The sequence below is a fragment of the Dendrobates tinctorius genome, unplaced genomic scaffold, assembly GCF_039654945.1.
Source record: "Dendrobates tinctorius isolate UK_male_01 unplaced genomic scaffold, ASM3965494v1 ptg000311l, whole genome shotgun sequence".
Taxonomy (NCBI): domain Eukaryota; kingdom Metazoa; phylum Chordata; class Amphibia; order Anura; family Dendrobatidae; genus Dendrobates; species Dendrobates tinctorius.
Window position 1 is genome coordinate 661,348 of NW_027361978.1, and position 17,964 is coordinate 679,311.

At 47.6% G+C, this 17,964-nt stretch overlaps 2 protein-coding genes across 2 annotated transcripts in view; one reads left to right on the top strand and one right to left on the bottom strand.

The window, feature by feature from the left end:
* OBSCN (obscurin, cytoskeletal calmodulin and titin-interacting RhoGEF) overlaps positions 1–5,700 on the top strand; it is a 636,219-nt gene extending 630,519 nt beyond the window's left edge. Inside the window, exon 116 of the mRNA XM_073561015.1 lies at positions 4,046–5,700. Coding sequence (XP_073417116.1) covers positions 4,046–4,205 — 160 coding nt within the window. The 3' untranslated portion in view covers positions 4,206–5,700. The remainder of the gene's footprint in view (positions 1–4,045) is intronic.
* Positions 185–17,964, bottom strand: part of GUK1 (guanylate kinase 1) — an 84,030-nt gene continuing 66,250 nt past the window's right edge. The window contains exon 9 of the transcript XR_012227038.1: positions 185–1,268. The gene's annotated coding sequence lies outside the window, so the exon portion shown is untranslated. The remainder of the gene's footprint in view (positions 1,269–17,964) is intronic.

Below are 17,964 nucleotides of genomic sequence, written 5' to 3' on the forward strand. Positions count from 1 at the left end.
AGGAACCTCATCTTTTCCTTCTCCCTACAAAATCTTTTTGGTCTTGAGCTAAATTGATCGAGACAACAGGAGGGATCTGAGAGCGGGGATCACAGTCCGGACATCAGGGCGGAGACGTAATAATGAAGAAGGGGATGACTGGTGGCAGCTACAGGGGTTGGACAAAATAATGGAAACACCTGGAAACAGCCACAAAAGTTAGTTTAATATGGTGTAGGTCCACCTTTTGCGGCGATTACAGCCTCAATTCTCTGAGGTATGCATTCATACAAGGTGTGAATTGTTTCCAAAGGAATTGTAGCCCATTCTTCAGGTAAAACACCCTCCAGTTCTTTGAGCGACGATGGCGGCGGAAATCGACGTCTAACTTGAATCTCTAAAATCGTCCATAAATGATAGTGTTGAGATCTGGGGATTGTGGGGGCCAGACGAGATGCTCATCTTCCTTACAATGTTCCTCGTGCCATGCTTTAACGATTCTAGCTGTATGAATTGGTGCATTATCATCCTGAAAGATGGCGTTCCCCTCCAGGAACAGTGCTTGAACCATAGGATGCACTTGGTCGCCCAAAATGCCTAAATAATCGCGGCTGTTAATTCTTCCATGAAGGGATATCATTGGCCCAGCGGATCTCCACGAAATAGCACCCCAGATCATCACAGAACCTCCGCCATGTTTTACGGCTGGGAGAAGGCAGTCTGGATGGAATGCTTCTTTCGGCTGTCTCCAAACGTACACTCGGCCGGAGGTTGGAAATAGGGTAAACGATGATTCGTCTGAGAATATCACATGTTTACACTGCTCGAGGGACCAATCCTGGAGGTTTCTACACCACTCTAAACGCTTGGAAACCTTTGTCATTGAGAGCAGCGGTTTTCGAATTGCAGCTCTTCCGTGGAATCCAGATTTGTGCAGCTCCCGACGAACAGTTTTCGTGGAAACTGGGTTCTGTAGGTGTTCATTGAGCTCAGCAGTGATTTTCGGAGCCGTGGTCTTGCAATCCTCTCTCACAATTCGCTTTAGAGTTTGACGGTCTCTCTCAGTCAACTTCGACTTTCAGCCGGACCTGTGCTTTGCTGCGGACGTTTTTCCTTCTCTTTCAAACGCAGTCATTACTTTGGTTGGAGACAGTACCTCTTGACAGGCCAAGCATTCGGGCACTTTCTGTTACACTGGCGCCTGCCATACGAGCACCAACAATTTGGCCTCTTTGAAAATCCGAGAGGTCTGCCATTGGTATCAGGTTTTCATCAATGTTCTTACAATTCTGCAAAACAAACAGTTAATTTACATACACAGATCACATAACACAAATAATCAACTACAAAACATTACCATATGTCACGGTTTGCATGTTTATAACATGTTCGAAGATTATGATGCCAAAACGTTAGGTGTTTCCGTTATTTTGTCCAACCCCTGTACATCACAACCGTGAGCAGGAAACTGGATGACCAAGGACTGAAGCAGAGCCCAATTTCACCCCAGGACACCTTAGGACAGTAGGTCACTTCTCATGTAGGATTCATTACCTGAGGATCTGTCCAAAGGGCGAGAAAAAAATGTAAGGTTGTTGGATTCGTTCATCTCCAGATTGAATTTATTCAGCCATTGAGTGGAAAGTCTGGCTGAAGAAAGGGGTCTGTTCTTTAATCCTTCTTGGTGGAGCCAGACCTGCACTGTGACCAGGTCTTCATAGATGGCCTGGGACATTATAATAGGGACTCACCAACCTCCACCATATGAGGATGAATCTGTTCAGGTCCTGGCACAGTTTAGTGCCCCAAGACATTGATATTGTGGAGACTCCAGTAACACCCTCAATTCATCTGAATAATTGCCACAAGCATGTCCTCATAGACGGCATGGACAGGAGATGGATGGTTTCAGCAGTTGTGTCACCATCTGCAATTTAGCTCTCTAGGCGGTGATCCGACACACTAAGGACTTCACAATTTGCTGCTTCAGGGGAATATCTGTGATGCTATACTTGGACATTAGCTGTTAAACGCTTGCTCTGAAGACCTCTTTTTTCATTTGTGGCCATCTACTCCAGCACTTGTCCTCCACAGATGCTCACTACAATCTGCACAGCTATTGTTAGAAGCAAGAAAATGGGAATGTGAAGCTATACATCACAGAAGTCCAGAGAGGTCATGAAATTATGGATCTCATGGTATCCAATCTGAATCTGATATTGATCATCCAATTACTGAAGACTCAGAGGCCTGAGGTGGGGACGTTCAAGACCTTCAGTCTAGATATTGTGGAATGGAGTCTTCATGTTTGTCCTAATGTAAAGAGCGGTGCTGAGAAGTCTGTGCAGTAGTTAGACTGGCTGATTAGATCACAGTCCGCCATCTAATGTGCATGGGACCTTCCGACTCTTCACCGACAGAAGGCTCAAGGCTCCGTAGATGTGGACACTTGATATTTCCCAACCTGATGGACATCACTCTTTTCTCAGCTTTTTAATCACCTGAGAAGTGAATGTGATCAGCAGCCAGTGGTCACTATCTATGATTTTGCACCGGCTCGGAGCTGCAGACACCAACGATAAGACTTTCCCTATAGAAGAGACGACTCATCGCGCAAGATCTTCTTGGACATATGATCGGCCGATCTCATACAGATGGTTCACCAGTGACGCAGATGACAACCACAGCACCTGTTCTATTCCTCACTATCAGGTGCAGATAATCGCAATATCTGCAGCTGAAACATGTCCTTTGGTGGTCGCAGAAGACGCAAGAATAAGCCGATGTGCCGGCCTTATCTCTCCTCTGGACCCGAAATGTCCTGGGAGAACAGTGTAGAATAAGTAGAAATATGCATTTCTGTCAGGCGCTGTGAACACTACAGGTGTCCGGGAATAGAAATCTGGATTGTGAAATCCTTATCAAAATTCCAGGAAGGTGCGAGGGGCCGTCTGTGGAGCCACGAGGAGGAAAGTCATCCCACCTGGTCTCAGAGCAAACTATGAAGGGTTACTTCTCTTCTACCTAAACATGCCAGGACAAGCCGCCACATCTATTGCAACCTGCTAGGACGCGCCTCCACGTCCACTGCAACCTGCCAGGACGCGCCGCCACGTCTACTGCAATCTACCAGGACGCGCCTCCAAGTCTACTGCATCCTGCCAGAACACGCCACGTCTACTGCAACCTGCCAGGACACACCGCTACGTCTACTACAACCTGCCAGGACTTGCCTCCACGTCTACTGCATCCTGCCAAGACGCGCCTCCACATCGACTGCATCCTGCCAGGACGCGCCACCACGTATACTGCAACCTGCCAGGACGCGCCGCCACGTCTACTTCAACCTGCCAGGATGCACCACCACCTCTACTGCAACCTGCCAGGACACTCCACCACATCTACTGCAACCTGCCAGGATGCGCCGCCACGTCTACTTTGACCTGCCAGGACGTGCCCCCAAGTCTACTGCATCCTGCGATGACGCGCCACCACATCTGCAAGCTACCAGGAAGAGTCACGTCTACTGATACCTGCCAGGACACTCCACCACGTATATTTCGACCTGCCAGGACGCGCCGCCACGTCTACTCCGAACTGCCAGGACGCGCCACATCTACTGCAACCTGTCAGGAGGCGGCGCTTTGTCTACTGCAACCTGCCAGGACGCACCTTGGCAGCAAACATCCTGCATCGGTCCCATTCGGATTAACCCGTTATTGGCATTCACAGATTTCTTTGTATAAGCGGAGGCTGAGCAGAGGCAGATCACTGAGTGGAAACTGCAGTGCTCACAGCTCCATCAGGATCACGTCTATGCGTCTGTGCATTAGAAAAGGCAGGAGATATTTCAGCTGCAATGTCCGCCAGTGGATGTGTCGCGTTGTGGTTGGTGACCTCTTCTTTGCGGGGCCTGACTGTAACACTATTATTGTGCTGCTTAGAGGGCGATCCACTGTGGTATCACTCAGTGTCACACGTTTCCTCCCTGTACTCCATCATCGCTCCCCAGTTACATCAGTACTCACAGTAAAATCATGGTTTTCTTCTGTTTTGTCTTCTCCAGGGGTCGGCCATCTGCCTCGGACTGTCTGAAGATGCCGTGGCTGCAGGAAGCCGGACTGGCCACGTCACAGGAGCCACCGGTCTTATTTCCCAGTGTGAACCTGAGAAGCTTCCTGCAGGAAAGAAGGAAGCGCGAGGAGGCAGCGCAGAAGATGCAGTGACCTATAGAGTCTTTCTGAAGAAAGCCACCACGCCAGGAAGAGCCAGCAGCACAACACCCCATGTACTGTGCTCCCTTATGTTTCACCTCAGGACAGGAGGCTCCTGCCATTGTTTGTACTTCCTTCTCTCCAATAACTGCCTCTCTTCTCTGCTAGGGAACCTGTGCATGGGCTGGCCAAATCTGAGCTGCACCTCACTCCATTGTTGGTCAGTCATAGCCCTCGGGACTGTAACACGAGCAGTGGCCATAGGTTATGGTTTAGATGGTAGGCATAGCCCTCAGGTCCATGGTTCATTCAGCAGTCATAGCCCACAGATCCTTGGTTCGTTCAGCAGCCATAGCCCTCAGGTCCATGGTTCATTCAGTGGCCACAGCCCTCAGGTCCATGGTTCGTAAAGCAGTCATACCCTCAGGTCCATGGTTCGAACAGCAGCCATAGCCCTCAGGTCCATGGTTCGTTCAGCAGCCATAGCCCTCAGGTCCATGGTTCATTCAACGGCCATAGTCCTCAGGTCCATGGTTCGTTCAGCGGCCATAGCCCTCAGGTCCATGGTTCGTTCAGCAGCCATAGCCCTCAGGTTCATGGTTCCTTCAGCGGCCATAGCCCTCCGGTCCATGGTTCGTTCAGCGGCCATAGCCCTCAGATCCATGGTTCATTCAGTGGTCACAGCCCTCAGGTCCATGGTTCGAAGAGCAGCCATAGCCCTCAAGTCCAAGGTTCGGTCAGTGGCCATAGCCCTCAGGTCCATGGTTCATTCAGCGGCCATAGCCCTCAGGTCCATGGTTCGTTCAGCGGCCATAGCCCTCAGATCCATGGTTCATTCAGTGGCCACAGCCCTCAGGTCCATGGTTCGTAAAGCAGTCATACCCTCAGGTCCATGGTTCGAACAGCAGCCATAGCCCTCAGGTCCATGGTTCGTTCAACGGCCATAGTCCTCAGGTCCATGGTTCGTTCAGCGTCCATAGCCCTCCGGTCCATGGTTCGTTCAGTGGCCATAGCCCTCAGGTCCATGGTTTGTTCAGCGGCCATAGCCCTCAGGTTCATGGTTCGTTCAGCGGCCATAGCCCTCAGATCCATGGTTCGCTCAACGGCCATAGCCCCCAGGACTGTGGCACGTGCAGCTCTCCAGTGTGTGGTGTTCTCATACAGCCATTAAAGAAATCCTTGTAGGACGTGACAATTCCGGTGTGCAGTTTCTGTGTGAACATTTACTAACCACCATGTTGGAGAACATGACGTGTGTCCTGGCTGATCGTGCAGATTTTGGAGTGGATGTCTTTATGCCACATCAGGCTTCACCCACTTTGTCTCCTGACAGTTGTTTCCAGCCGTTTTCCAGCAGTTTTTAGAATTATTATTGTCTTTTTTGTTTATTTAGAGTTAAGGGAACAGAGTTTATCTCCGTTACTTACAATCGCATTTATATCCGGTTTATTGTTGTCAGATTTGTCTGTTGAACTTTTTTTCAATAAAGTTTTAAGTAATTTGGCAATTGAATGATGGTTTATTAGTAAAAAAAAAAAAAAGTTATGAGAACTGTCAGTCATATTTCACTTTTTCACACCTGCAGGATGTCAGTCAGTAACGCTGTGCTGTGAGAGTTGCAGTCCCTGTGTTTGTGCTTCTCATGCTGTGAGAGACAAAAGGGGTTGAAGCTGCAGTTCCACTGCCTCAACCTGTTTGTGGTTCTATCCATAAACCGAAAGATGGTGAGGGAACACTTCGCTAATTCACATGAATTTATACAGTTAGGTCCATAGATATTTGGACAGAGACAACATTTTTCTAATTTTGGTTCTAGACATTACCACAATGAATTTTAAACAAAACAATTCAGCTGCAGTTGAAGTTCAGACTTTCAGCTTTCGTTTGAGGGTATCCACATTAACATTGGATGAAGGGTTTAGGAGTTTCAGCTCCTTAACATGGGCCACCGTGTTTTTAAAGGGACCAAAAGTAATTGGACAATTGACTCCAAGGCTATTTCATGGACAGGTGTGGGCAATCCCCTCGTTATGTCATTCTCAATTAAGCAGATAAAAGGCCTGGAGTTGATCTGAGGTGTGGTTCTTGCATTTGGAAGGTTTTGCTGTGAAGGAAACCAGCGGTCAAAGGAGCTCTCCATGCAGGTGAAACAAGCCATCCTTAAGCTGCAAAAACAAAAAAAACCCATCCGAGAAATTGCTCCAACATTAGGAGGGGCAAAATCTACGGTTTGGTACATCCTGAGAAAGGAAGAAAGCACTGGTGAACTCATCAATGCAAAAAGACCTGGGCGACCACGGAAGACAACAGTGGTGGATGATCGCAGAATAGTCTCCATGGTGAAGAGAAACCCCTTCACAACAGCCAACCAAGTGACCACTCTCCAGGAGGTAGGCGTAGCAATATCCAAATCTACCATAAAGAGAAGACTGCATGAAAGTAAGTACAGAGGGTTCACTGCATGTGCAAGCCACTCATAAGCATCAAGAATAAAAAGGCTAGACTGGACTTTGCTAAAAAACATCTAAAAAAGCCAGCACAGTTCTGGAAGAACATTCTTTGGACAGATGAATCCAAGATCAACCTCTACCAGAATGATGGAAAGAGAAAAGTATGGTGAAGGCGTGGTACAGCTCATAATCCAAATCATACCACATCATCTGTAAAACACGGCGGAGGCAGCGTGATGGCTTGGGCATGCATGGCTGCCAGTGGCACTGGGTCACTAGTGTTTATTGATGATGTGACAGGACAGAAGCAGCCGAATGAATTCTGAGGTATTCAGAGCCATACTGTGTGCTCAGATCCAGCCAAATGCGGCCAAACTGATTGGTCGTCGTTTCATACTACAGATGGACAATGACCCAAAACATAAAGCAAAAGCAACCCAGGAGTTTATTAAAGCAAAGAAGTGGAATATTCTTGAATGGCCAAGTCAGTCTCCTGAGCTCAACCCAATTGAGCATGTCACTTGTTAAAGACTAAACTTCAGACAGAAAGGCCCACAAACAAACAGCAACTGAAAACCACCGCAGTGAAGGCCTGGCAGAGCATCAAAAAGGAGGAAACACAGCGTCTGGTGATGTCCATGAGTTCAAGACTTCAGGCAGTCATTGCCAACAAAGGGTTTTCAACCAAGTACTAGAAATAAACATTTTATTTACAATAATTTAATCTGTCCAATTACTTTTGGTTCCTTTAAAAACAGGATGGCACATGTTAAGGAGCTGAAACTCCTAAACCCTTCATCCAATGATAATGTGGATACCCTCAAATGAAAGCTGAAAGTCTGAACTTCAACAGAATCTGAATTGTTTTGTTTAAAACTCATTGTTGAAACCAAAATTAGAAAAATGTTGTCTCTGTCCAAATATATATGGACCTAACTATCTCCTGGTCCAGATGGATTATATCCTAGGGAACAGAAAAAATTAACAGAGGAAATTGCAGAGCCACTAACCAGAATCTTTGAAAAATCCTGGAAAACAGGAGAAGTCCCAGAAGATTGGAGAAGGGCAAATGTCTCGATCTTCAAAAAAAGGAAAGAAGATGGAGTCGGCAAATTACAGGCCAGTGAGCCTTACTTATATACCAGGAAAGATCTGTGAACAAATTACTAAACAGCATGTAAGTACTTGGATAAGAATACAGTAATTAACTAGAGTCAGCATGGGTTTGTAGCAAACCAGTCATGCCAGACTAATCTAATTTTCTTCAGTGATGGATACACTGACTGGGTGGATTAGGGAAATGCGGTAAATATATCTCGACTTCAGTAAAGCATTTGATAAAGTATCTCATACCATCCTTATTGAAAAAAATGACCAAGTATGTGACTGACAAGGCTACGGTTAGGTGGATTCATAACTGGCTCAGTGATCGGACTCAAAGAGTGGTAATAAATGGCTGCACATTCAATTAGAAGATTGTTTTAAGTGGGGACCACAAGGCTTTGTCCTGGCCTCAGTGTTACAAGTGGGATACCACAAGGCTCTGTTCTGGCCCCAGTGTAACTTGCTCCAGTTTGTTGATGTCTTTTTTAAAATGTGCCTAAAACTGGACACAGTATTCCAGTTGAGGTCTGACCAAAGAGGAGTAGAGGGCAATGACAACTTCACGTGATCTAGACTGTATGCTTCTGTTATTACATCCTAGAATTGCATTTGCTGCTGCATCACACTGTTGACTCATGTTCAGTCTGTGATCTATTCGTATACCCAAGTTTTTTTCACATGTGCTGTTGCTTAGCCCTATTCCTCCCATTCTGTATATGCTTTTTTTATTTTTATTGCCCAGATGTAGTATGTTGCATTTTTCCGTTAAAAACCATTCTGTTAGTTGCTGCCCACTGTTCCAGTTTTTCTTTTTTGAATCCTCTCTCTCTTCTCTAGTATTAGCTATCCCTAACTTTGTGTCATCAGCAAATTTAATCAGTGTACCCTGAATTCCTTCATCTAAATCATTGATAAAGATGTTGAACAATACAGGGCCCAGAACAGAGCCATGTGGTTCCCCACTTGAGACATTCTTCCAACAGGATGTGCAGCCATTTACGACAACTCTTTGGGTCCGATCACTAAGCCAGTTGTGAATCCATCTAACAGTTGCCTTGTCCATTCCATACTTAGTCATTTTTTCAATAAGGATTGTGTGAGATACTTTGTCAATTTTTTTTGGCTGAAGTCAAGATATACTGGATTTACAGCATTTCCCTGATCCACCCAGTCAGTGATTAAATCATAGAATGAAACTAAGTTAGTCTGACATGACTTAATAGTTACAAACCCATGAAGACTCTGGTTAATCACTTTATTCTTATCCAGGTACTTACATACATGTTGTTTAATAATTTGGTCAAAGAGCTTTCCTTGTATAGAAGTCAGACTCATCGGCCTATAGTTCCACGGGTCCACCTTCTCCTTTTTGAAGATAGGAACATTTGCTCTTCCCCAGTCTTCTGGGACTTCTGATCTCCAAGAATTTTCAAAGATTATGGAGAGTGGTTCAAAAATTTCTTCTGCAATCTCCTTCAGTACTCTGGGGTGTAATATATCTGGACCTGGAGACTTTAATTCATTTATGTTAGCTAAGTATTTCCTCACTATCTTTCTGTTTATAGATAGCATGGCTTCTTTTATTCATTTAATATGACAGTGAAGATCAGTTGATGTTACTTTTCCTTTCTGAGAGAAAACAGATGCAAAATAGGAATTTAAAAGTTCGGCCTTCTCAACATCCTGTCTTACCATTTCATCATTTTCATTCAGTAAAAATCCTATAGCATCTTTGACTTTTCTTTTGACATATCCCCAAAATCCTTTTTTATTGCTTTTGATGTCTCTTGCAAGCCTTAATTCATTGTCCGCTTTAGATAATTTGATTTGTGCCCTGCAGGTTCTTCAGACAGCATTATATTCTTCTTTAGATATGCCTCCCTCTTTCTATTTGATAAACATTTCTTTCTTCCTTTTTAGCATGTGTTTAAGTTATGTGTTCACCCATTCTGGTTTCCTTAAAGGTAACCTTTCACCTTTTTTTGGCCACTATAAGATGCGGCCACTGCCTTTCAGGCCTTATCTACAGCATTCTATAATGCTGTAGATAAGCCCCCGATCCGACCTGCAAGTGAACAAAAATAAGTTTTATTATACTCACCTGGGAGCGACAGTCCAGTCCGATGGGTGTCGCAGGTCCGTGTCCTCCCATCTTCTTGCAATGCCGCCCTCCTGCTTCTTCATCACTCTCGGTATCGCGCTCCTGCGCAGGTGTGCTTATCTGCCCTGTTAAGTGCAAAGTACTGCAGTGTGCAGGCGCTGGGCCTCTCTGACCCCCAGCACCTGCGCACTGCAGTACTTTGCTCTGCCCTCAACAGGTCAGAGAAGTATGCCTGCACAGGAGCGCGATGCAAGGGAGTGATGAATCAAGCAGGAGGGCAACATCGACAAGATAATGGGAGGTGCCGGACCTGGACCTGCGACACCCATCGGACCGGACCGCCCCCCGGGTGAGTATAATAAAACTTATTTTTCTTATCTTTCAGGTCGGATCGGGGGTTTATCTACAGCACAATAGAATACTGTAGATAAGCCCTGAAAGGCAGTGACCGCATCTTATAGCGGCCAAAACAGGTGACAGGTTCGCTTTAAATGCTTCCTATTCCCTCTTTTTGAAATTGTTAACAATTGTGCTTTGAGAATCTCATTTTTCAAAATTTCCCATCCTTCCTGGACATTTTTGTCCTTAAGAATATCCATCCGTTGGATCCCTCCGATTCTCTTTCTGAGTCCTTTAAAATCTGCTATTCTGAAATCTAACCTTGACGTCTGAGCCTTCACAAGTCTTCCTCCTCTAGTTATCCAGAATTCTAAAATAGCATGGTCGCTACCTCCTAGGGTCCCAGCCACTCTTACCTCCTCAAACATTTCCTCCCTGTTAAGGATTAGATCCAAGGTAGTAGATCCCCTTGTTTTCTCCCCTACCTTTTGGAAGATAAAGTTGTCCGCGAAAGATAAGAATTTCCTTGACCTGTTAGTTTTGCCTGAGAGAGATTCCTAACAAATGTCTGGATAGTTGAAATCTCCCATGACAACTATGTCATATTTTTTGAAAACTTGGCCAATTGATGCATAAAGAGTTCATCGATATCTTCACCTTGCACAGGTGGCCTGTAGTAAATGCCTACAATGGTGTCCTTTCCATTGTTATCTCCTTGTATTCTTACCCAGTCTCCACAGAACTCCCAGTCTCTGAAGCTTGGATCTCTGTGCAGATATACGTGTTTCTAACATACAATGCGACACCTCCTCTTCGTTTATCAAGTCTGTTTCTTGCAGATAAGTTGTATCCTTCTAGCCTTGTATTCCAACCATGTGTATTGTCCCACCAAGTTTCAGTGATTCCAATGACCATATTTCTTTTCCTGCGTTAGTAGTTCCAGCTCTCCTTGTTTGTTGCCCATGCTTTGTGCATTAGTATAGAAACATTTTAGTTTGTGATTGGTTTCTCTTTCTCCAATATTTTTATTATTTAGATTATTTTGTCTTTGTTCTTCCTTTCCACTTCTAATAGCAGAGTTCTCAATAGCATTTGTCAGGTGTATGGCTTTTTCTGGCCTTTTGCTTCCCTTCCCATATTATTCTAGGTTAAAGCTCTCCTTACAAGTGTAGCAAGGCGACTTCCAAATACATGTTTTCCAGTCTTCGTAAGGTGCACCCCATCTCTAGCAAGTAGTCCATTGTATAGGTAATTCACTCCTTGATCCAGAAATCCAAATCCTTGCTGACGGCACCATCGACGTAGCCAGTTGTTCACTTGCAGAATCTTATTCCACCTCCTTGTTCCATGGCCATCCACTGGGAGGATGGAAGAGAAGACCACCTGCGCTCCCAGTTCTTTCAATTTCCTAATCCTGCAGAACGTGGATTTACCAACCTGGAAGTGCACGGATGTTAGCCTCCGCTGTCCAAAAACATGAAATATGGGGAAAAAACTATTTGTGTCCTCCTATGATCCAAGCTACCACTAAGTACAAAAGGAGGCCAAAAAGGCTCGAGCCCCAAATAAAGGAACCCATATTTTTATGTATATAGTGCCCAGTGAGTGACGATCAGCCTCTTCAGATGTCTGAGGGGACCACACATGACTGCGTCCTCCTCACAGAGGCCAAACGAGGACTAAAAACCTCCACGGGCAAGTGGCAAATATACAAGCACTTTCCTGGCTAGCAGAAAATAAATCTTAAAATGTAAATATTTCTATCTGCAATATCCAAAGTTCTGAGAAATCACCGATGATAGAAGGTCCGTCTGATGTCTGGTAAAGACGCCTCAAACATCTGCTCCTCAAAGGGCGACGATGACTGAGAGTTCCTGTGAAGTTAGCTCAAACTGTTTCCTCACCCCAAGAACACGGTCCCATCCTTCAGACAGATCCAGGTCAGATATACGCGTACCTGGCAGCACCTTGAGGAACTGGTAGATGCAGAAGAGAAAGACGTGACTGCACCTATTATAAAGCAGGAAACCGGACCATAGTTATTGGGTATGGGGCGGAGTATACCCAGAAGTGGCCTCAAGGGAACACTGTGGTAGTGATGGCCCCTGACAAAGCAGAGGGAACAATTCAGAAACTTAAATGATATAACTCAGGAGAAAGATGAGATGAAATATTTTGCCCGTTTGCAGATGCGATGGACAGACAAAATATTGTCCGAGAGACATTCTTAATATACACTCATTGGGAACTGCGAATGACGCGCGCCGGGAGCAATTAGCTGCAGGGAGCCGGTTCAGGCTTGTAAGACTCTGAGTGTGATGCCTTACCACAGAACGGGGGGGAGTGAAGCAGCCATCGCTCACTCTACAGATGGCAGGAATTATCCCTTCCACCCCAGGACGATGGCATCCAATCACTGGCCGGCATTCCGTATCTTCTAATTGATTTGCCTCTATCTGGAGTCATAACTTCACATTTCTTAATGGACACGACGCAGTCAAGTCCATAATACATGCAAATATTATTCTTCCTTAAGAAATCACCAAAGAATTAATTCTTCGTATTCCACGGTGATTGATATAGCGTATATCTTTTTTCCGTGCCCCTCGCCCAGACTGATGGTATTTTTATGCTGTTATCCATTGCCAAAAACAGTATACATGGACGGTGCAAACACAAGGTGTGTCATGTCCGCCATGTCTGTTTTGCCTCAAGAACCCCTGGAGCGGTGTGCACGCGCATCTCGTGTCTGCTATCGTGCATGTTCCCTAGAGCAGTGTGCACACTCACCTCATGACTGTTGAGCTGTAGGATGCCTGCGTTTCTGCTCTGCCTTCTGTGATCGTCTCATCATGTCTAGAATCCCTGATCATGTGTCCTTCCTATGTTCCAGCATAGGCTGATTCTGCATTCGTCTCTGCATGTCTGAAGCCCTGATCATGTGACCATTCCTAGGATCCTGCACTGTGTGGTTCTGCAATCATTTCTGCATGTCTGAAACCTTGATCATGAGACCTTTCCTAGGATCCTGCACTGTCCAGTTCTGCAATCGTCCCTGCATGTCTGAACTGAAACCCTGATCATGTGTCCTTTCCTAGGATCCTGCACTGCCTGGTTCTGCAATCATCCCTGCATGCCTGGAATCCTGATCATGTGACCGCGCTCTGTGATCCTAGAGGATATGAACTGGAAGCTCTCCCCTGGTCCTGACCCGGAAGTGGAGGTGCTAAAGCCCTATATTACACCGCCCCTTCCTATGCTCAGGGCCTGAGTATTGTGTTGCTTCTCTGCATGGCTGCTTGGTCTGTGGGGTTGCTCCCTCTATTCTGTGCCCTTGCACTCTGCTCTGTCGTGCGTCTCTGCACACGCTCCGTGCTTGTATTCCGTCTCTTGTCTCATCTGATGTTTGTCCCTCGTGCCATGTTTGTCTCTGCTCTGCTTGGTCTTGTAGTCCTTCTTTGCTCTGTTCCTGTCTGTGTTTCTGTCTGTCTTTCCGTGTCTGGTTTCCTATCTTGCCTTGCTTTGCTGCTTCGTGTCCCTGTCCCTGACGTGTCTGTCTACACATGCAGGCCTCCGTTCTGTACCCTGTCCCTGGCGTGTCTCTTACACGTGCAGGCTCCGCTCTGTACCCTGTCTAGTCCCAAGGTTCTCCCTTGGCCCGGCTCTGGACTTCGGCCTACGCTCCGCTGCTAGACTCTGTCCCTGACATGTCTGTTTACACGTGCAGGTCTCCGTTCTGTGCCCTGTCCCTGGTGTGTCTCCTACACGTGCAGGCCTCCCTTCTGTGCTCTGTCCCTGGCGTGCCCCTCGGTACGCGCAGACCTCGCCTTGAACCCGTCCCTGGCATGTTCTTTGCATGCGCAGGGTCCTGTCTACTACTCTATGCCTTGTCTCTGTTACTTCGTGCGCTCTTGCACTTCATACTACACTTTGCCGTGCTGTCTGCACGCGTCTCTGTCCTGTATCTTTGCCTAGCCCTGCCTTGTGGCTCCGTGCACGTGCCTGCCTGGTGTGCCTCAGCCGTGCCCGCTGTCCAGTGCTATAGTGGTTTCCGGCTGCGTGGCCGCAGCGTTGCCGCCTCTAGTCGTGCCCGCCTGCTTATGCCATCGTCGGTACCACCTGCCGGTTCCCCCAGCTGTGGTCTCTGTGCTCCTTTGCACGCACGCTGGTTCTCGAACTGTGCCTTTCGTGCTACTCTTGCACAAAGCCTTTTGCTCTGCTCTGAACCAGTTTGCCTGCCGGATTCCGTAACCTGCCGACCGCTGCCAGAGGTCCGGACCTAGATGACTGCGGCCTGATGTCCGGGAGCTGATGTCCGTAGCCTGATTCCTGGACCCTGTCGGTCGCTGCCAGCACCACGGATTCCGATGCCATTGAACCCGTCCCTGGCGTGCCCTCGCACGCGCAGGCCACCGTCCTTGTGCTCCTCCCTGGCGTGCCCTCGCACACGCAGGCCTCCGTCCTTGTACCCGTCCCTGGCATTCCCAGGTCTCCGTTCTGTGTCTCCTGGCGTGTCTGCTTGCACGCACCCTGTTTTTTTTTGTCTCCTAATTTGTTTGCCGGATTCCTGAAGCCAGCTGACTACTGTCGGAGGTCTGGAGCCAGATGTCTACACTCTGATGCCTGGACCCTGTTAGCCCTTGCCAGCCTTCCGGAGTCCGATTCCTCGCACCCTGTCATGGACTTTGGCGTGCCCTGGCACACACCTTGTTATATGGATTCTGTGTGTTCACGTTTTGCACCTGTTTTACCTTGAAGAGTTCCTCATGCCTTGGACCTCGGCGTGCCCTTGCACGCATCTTGCTTTGTTTTCTTTGTGTGTTCACCTTTGCACCTGTTGTACCCTGAAGTGTTCCTGAATGAAGTTTACTTGAGCTAATGCCTTGTCTTGCTTCCTGAACCGGCCGTCTGGTCCAGCAGCCGTGGTGGCTCACCCCCTTGGTCTTGCCCCTGACACTCCCTGTATAGGGGGTGGTCCCTCACTAGGTCAGCTCGCCCTAGGTGGGTGGGTGCCACGGTCCAGAGGGTCCACTCATTCAAGAAAAACGACTCAGCGTAAGCTGACGCTCGTCACAAGGTGCCCAAAATTCACCGACAATATATGCGCTGCAGTGTCCTTGGTTTTACCAATGTATGTTCTGGATGGCTCATTGCTTTCATAATCAAATCTCATGTCAGGTGTCATCTAGCTCCCTTTCTGTTTCCTAGCAGAACACGGATGTACGGCCTCAGCAGAAGGTAGTCTTCTCTAGACACTGCCGGCCACAAGGCACCAAACATCTCACAGAGAAAAGGAAGGTCACAATACTTAAGCTTCAGTTACCCCCAAAACATTACACGACTCGGAACCTTGCTAGGTCTGGGGTCATCTTCCAGGCCATGGACACAATCTGCATCCTAGCCCCTAAAATTCTCAATTACTTCTGCCCCAGCTCTTGGTTTATCCATCTATACCAAACCATTTTCTTTGTTCTGCATGGAGATGATCGGCCATGTCACATCATTACTTGCCCAAAAACACAGACAAGAGCAGAGACCTGTGGCTGCTAGACGAGACCCCATCACCAGGGATGAACCCTCGTGTCATAGACATTTCTGCATGCTTGAAAAGGACACCGGAATAGTTCTCAATTACAAGTTTACATGACATTTATGGTTTTCTCAGTCAGATACAACCTAGACATATTTACTTGGCCTGGAAACTTTGACATCAATGTGCCCGTCTCATGGCCCCAAATGTAGAACTCAAGAGACGTGCTGCTTTTAAAGGGAATCTGTCACCCTTTTTTTGACTATCAGCTGCCGGCACCGCCATCAGGGGCTTATCTACAGCATTCTGTAATGCTGCAGATAAGCCCCGATGTAACCTGAAAGAGAAGAAAAAAGAATTAAGATTATACTCACCCCAGCGTCCGGTCCTCCCATCCTGCAGCGATGCCATCCTCTTCATTCCTGCCCGTTGTGGCTCCAGCGCAGGCGCACTGCTCTGCCCTGTTGAGGGCGGAGCAGAATACTGCAGTGTGCAGGCGCCAGACCTCTCCCGGGCGCCTGCGCACTGCAGGACTCTGCTCCGCCCTCAACAGGGCAGAGCAGTGCGCCTACGCCGGAGCCATGACAGAACGGGAAGAAGACAGCATCGTATGAAGATGGGAGGCACCGGACGCGACACCCATCGGACCGGACGCCGGGGTGAGTATAATCTAACTCTTTTTTCTTATCTTTCTGGATACATCGGGGGGCTTATCTACAGAATTATAGAATGCTGTAGATAAGCCCCTAATGACCTTCCTGTGTTCTTTTCTAGTGCCAGTCTGTCCCAGCCTGTGCCTGTCTCCTCCAGTTTCGCCAGTCCCTCCTGCATGTTCCTCCTCAGTCTCTTCCTTCCGGACCTGCAGCAGTCTCCCCTGTGGTCGCCGGTTGCCGTCATGTCTCCCACTTGTGTTTCCTTCTTCCTGTCCCTGGGTATCAGCTTCCACAGCGATAGTCTCCCCTGGGCCTGCCCCTAACGCTCCCTGTATAGGGGGTGGTCCACCAGCCCAGCTCACCCGAGGGAGGTTCGTCGTCACGGTCCTGCGGGTTCACGCCAGGAGTCCCACAATCGTCACAGTAACCATTCGATATAGTCACCACATGTAAGACCTATCTTACACCTTTGCCTTGTCGTCTCTGTGTCATGTTCCTGTAACCATTCGATATAGTCACCACATGTAGGACCTATCTGACAACCCCCATCTGTGGACGTCAGGACTCAGACCATCCTCATGGAGTCGGTTGTGGCCTGCTGGAGGTCATTTTTGCAATGCTCTGGCAGTGCTCCTCCTGTTCCTCCTTGCACAAAGGTGGAGGTAACGGTCCTGCTGCTGGGTTCTTTCCCTCCTACGGCCCCCTCCACGTCTCCTGGTATACTGGCCTATCTCCTGGTAGCGCCTCCAGCCTCTGGACACTACGCTGACAGACACAGCAAACTTTCTTTCCACAGCTCACATTGATGTGCCATCCTGGATGAGCTGCACTACCTGATCCACTTGTGTTGAGTCTGTCTCATGCTACCACAAGTGTGAAAACGCAGCCAGCATTCATAAGTGACCAAAACATCAGCCAGAAAACATTTGTGCTGAGATGTGGTCTGTGGTCCCCACTCCTTTATTGAGGGTGTCTTGATAATTGCCAATAATTTCCATCTGTTGTCTATTCCATTTGCATAACAGCATGTGACATTGATTGTCAATCAGTGTTGCTTCCTAAGTGGGCAGTTTGATTTCACACAAGTTTGATTTACTTGGAGTTATATTCTGCTGTTTAAGTGTTCCCTTTATTTTTTTGAGCAGTGTATATACACACTCAGGGCAGCAGGGGGACGACGGTAGCAGGACATCCCGGGCCACTGCGGACGCTCGTCTGTCGTACCCGAAACCACGGCTGGCACGACGGCTGCAGCTTTTCCCCCGTTATCAGTATCGTCACTTACCATCAGATCATGGAGATGGTAACACACTGAAGGGCTTCTGTTATGAATGAGTCACCGTAGGAGGCAAAAACAGAAATACAAGCTAAGTCCAGAAAACCAGAGAAGTTGGCAACTATCAGATTGCAGACCCCTGAACCTATCAACACAACTAGCAGTAGCCGTGGGGGGTTCCTACGATGCCCTAGACCCCTCGATCACAGCCGGAGAAATAAATAGGCCTAAAGAAAGAAAGGGGAAATCTAAACTGCCCCAGAGCAGACCCCAAAGCAATAGGCAGCCCCCAACATATAATGACGGTGAAGCAAGATG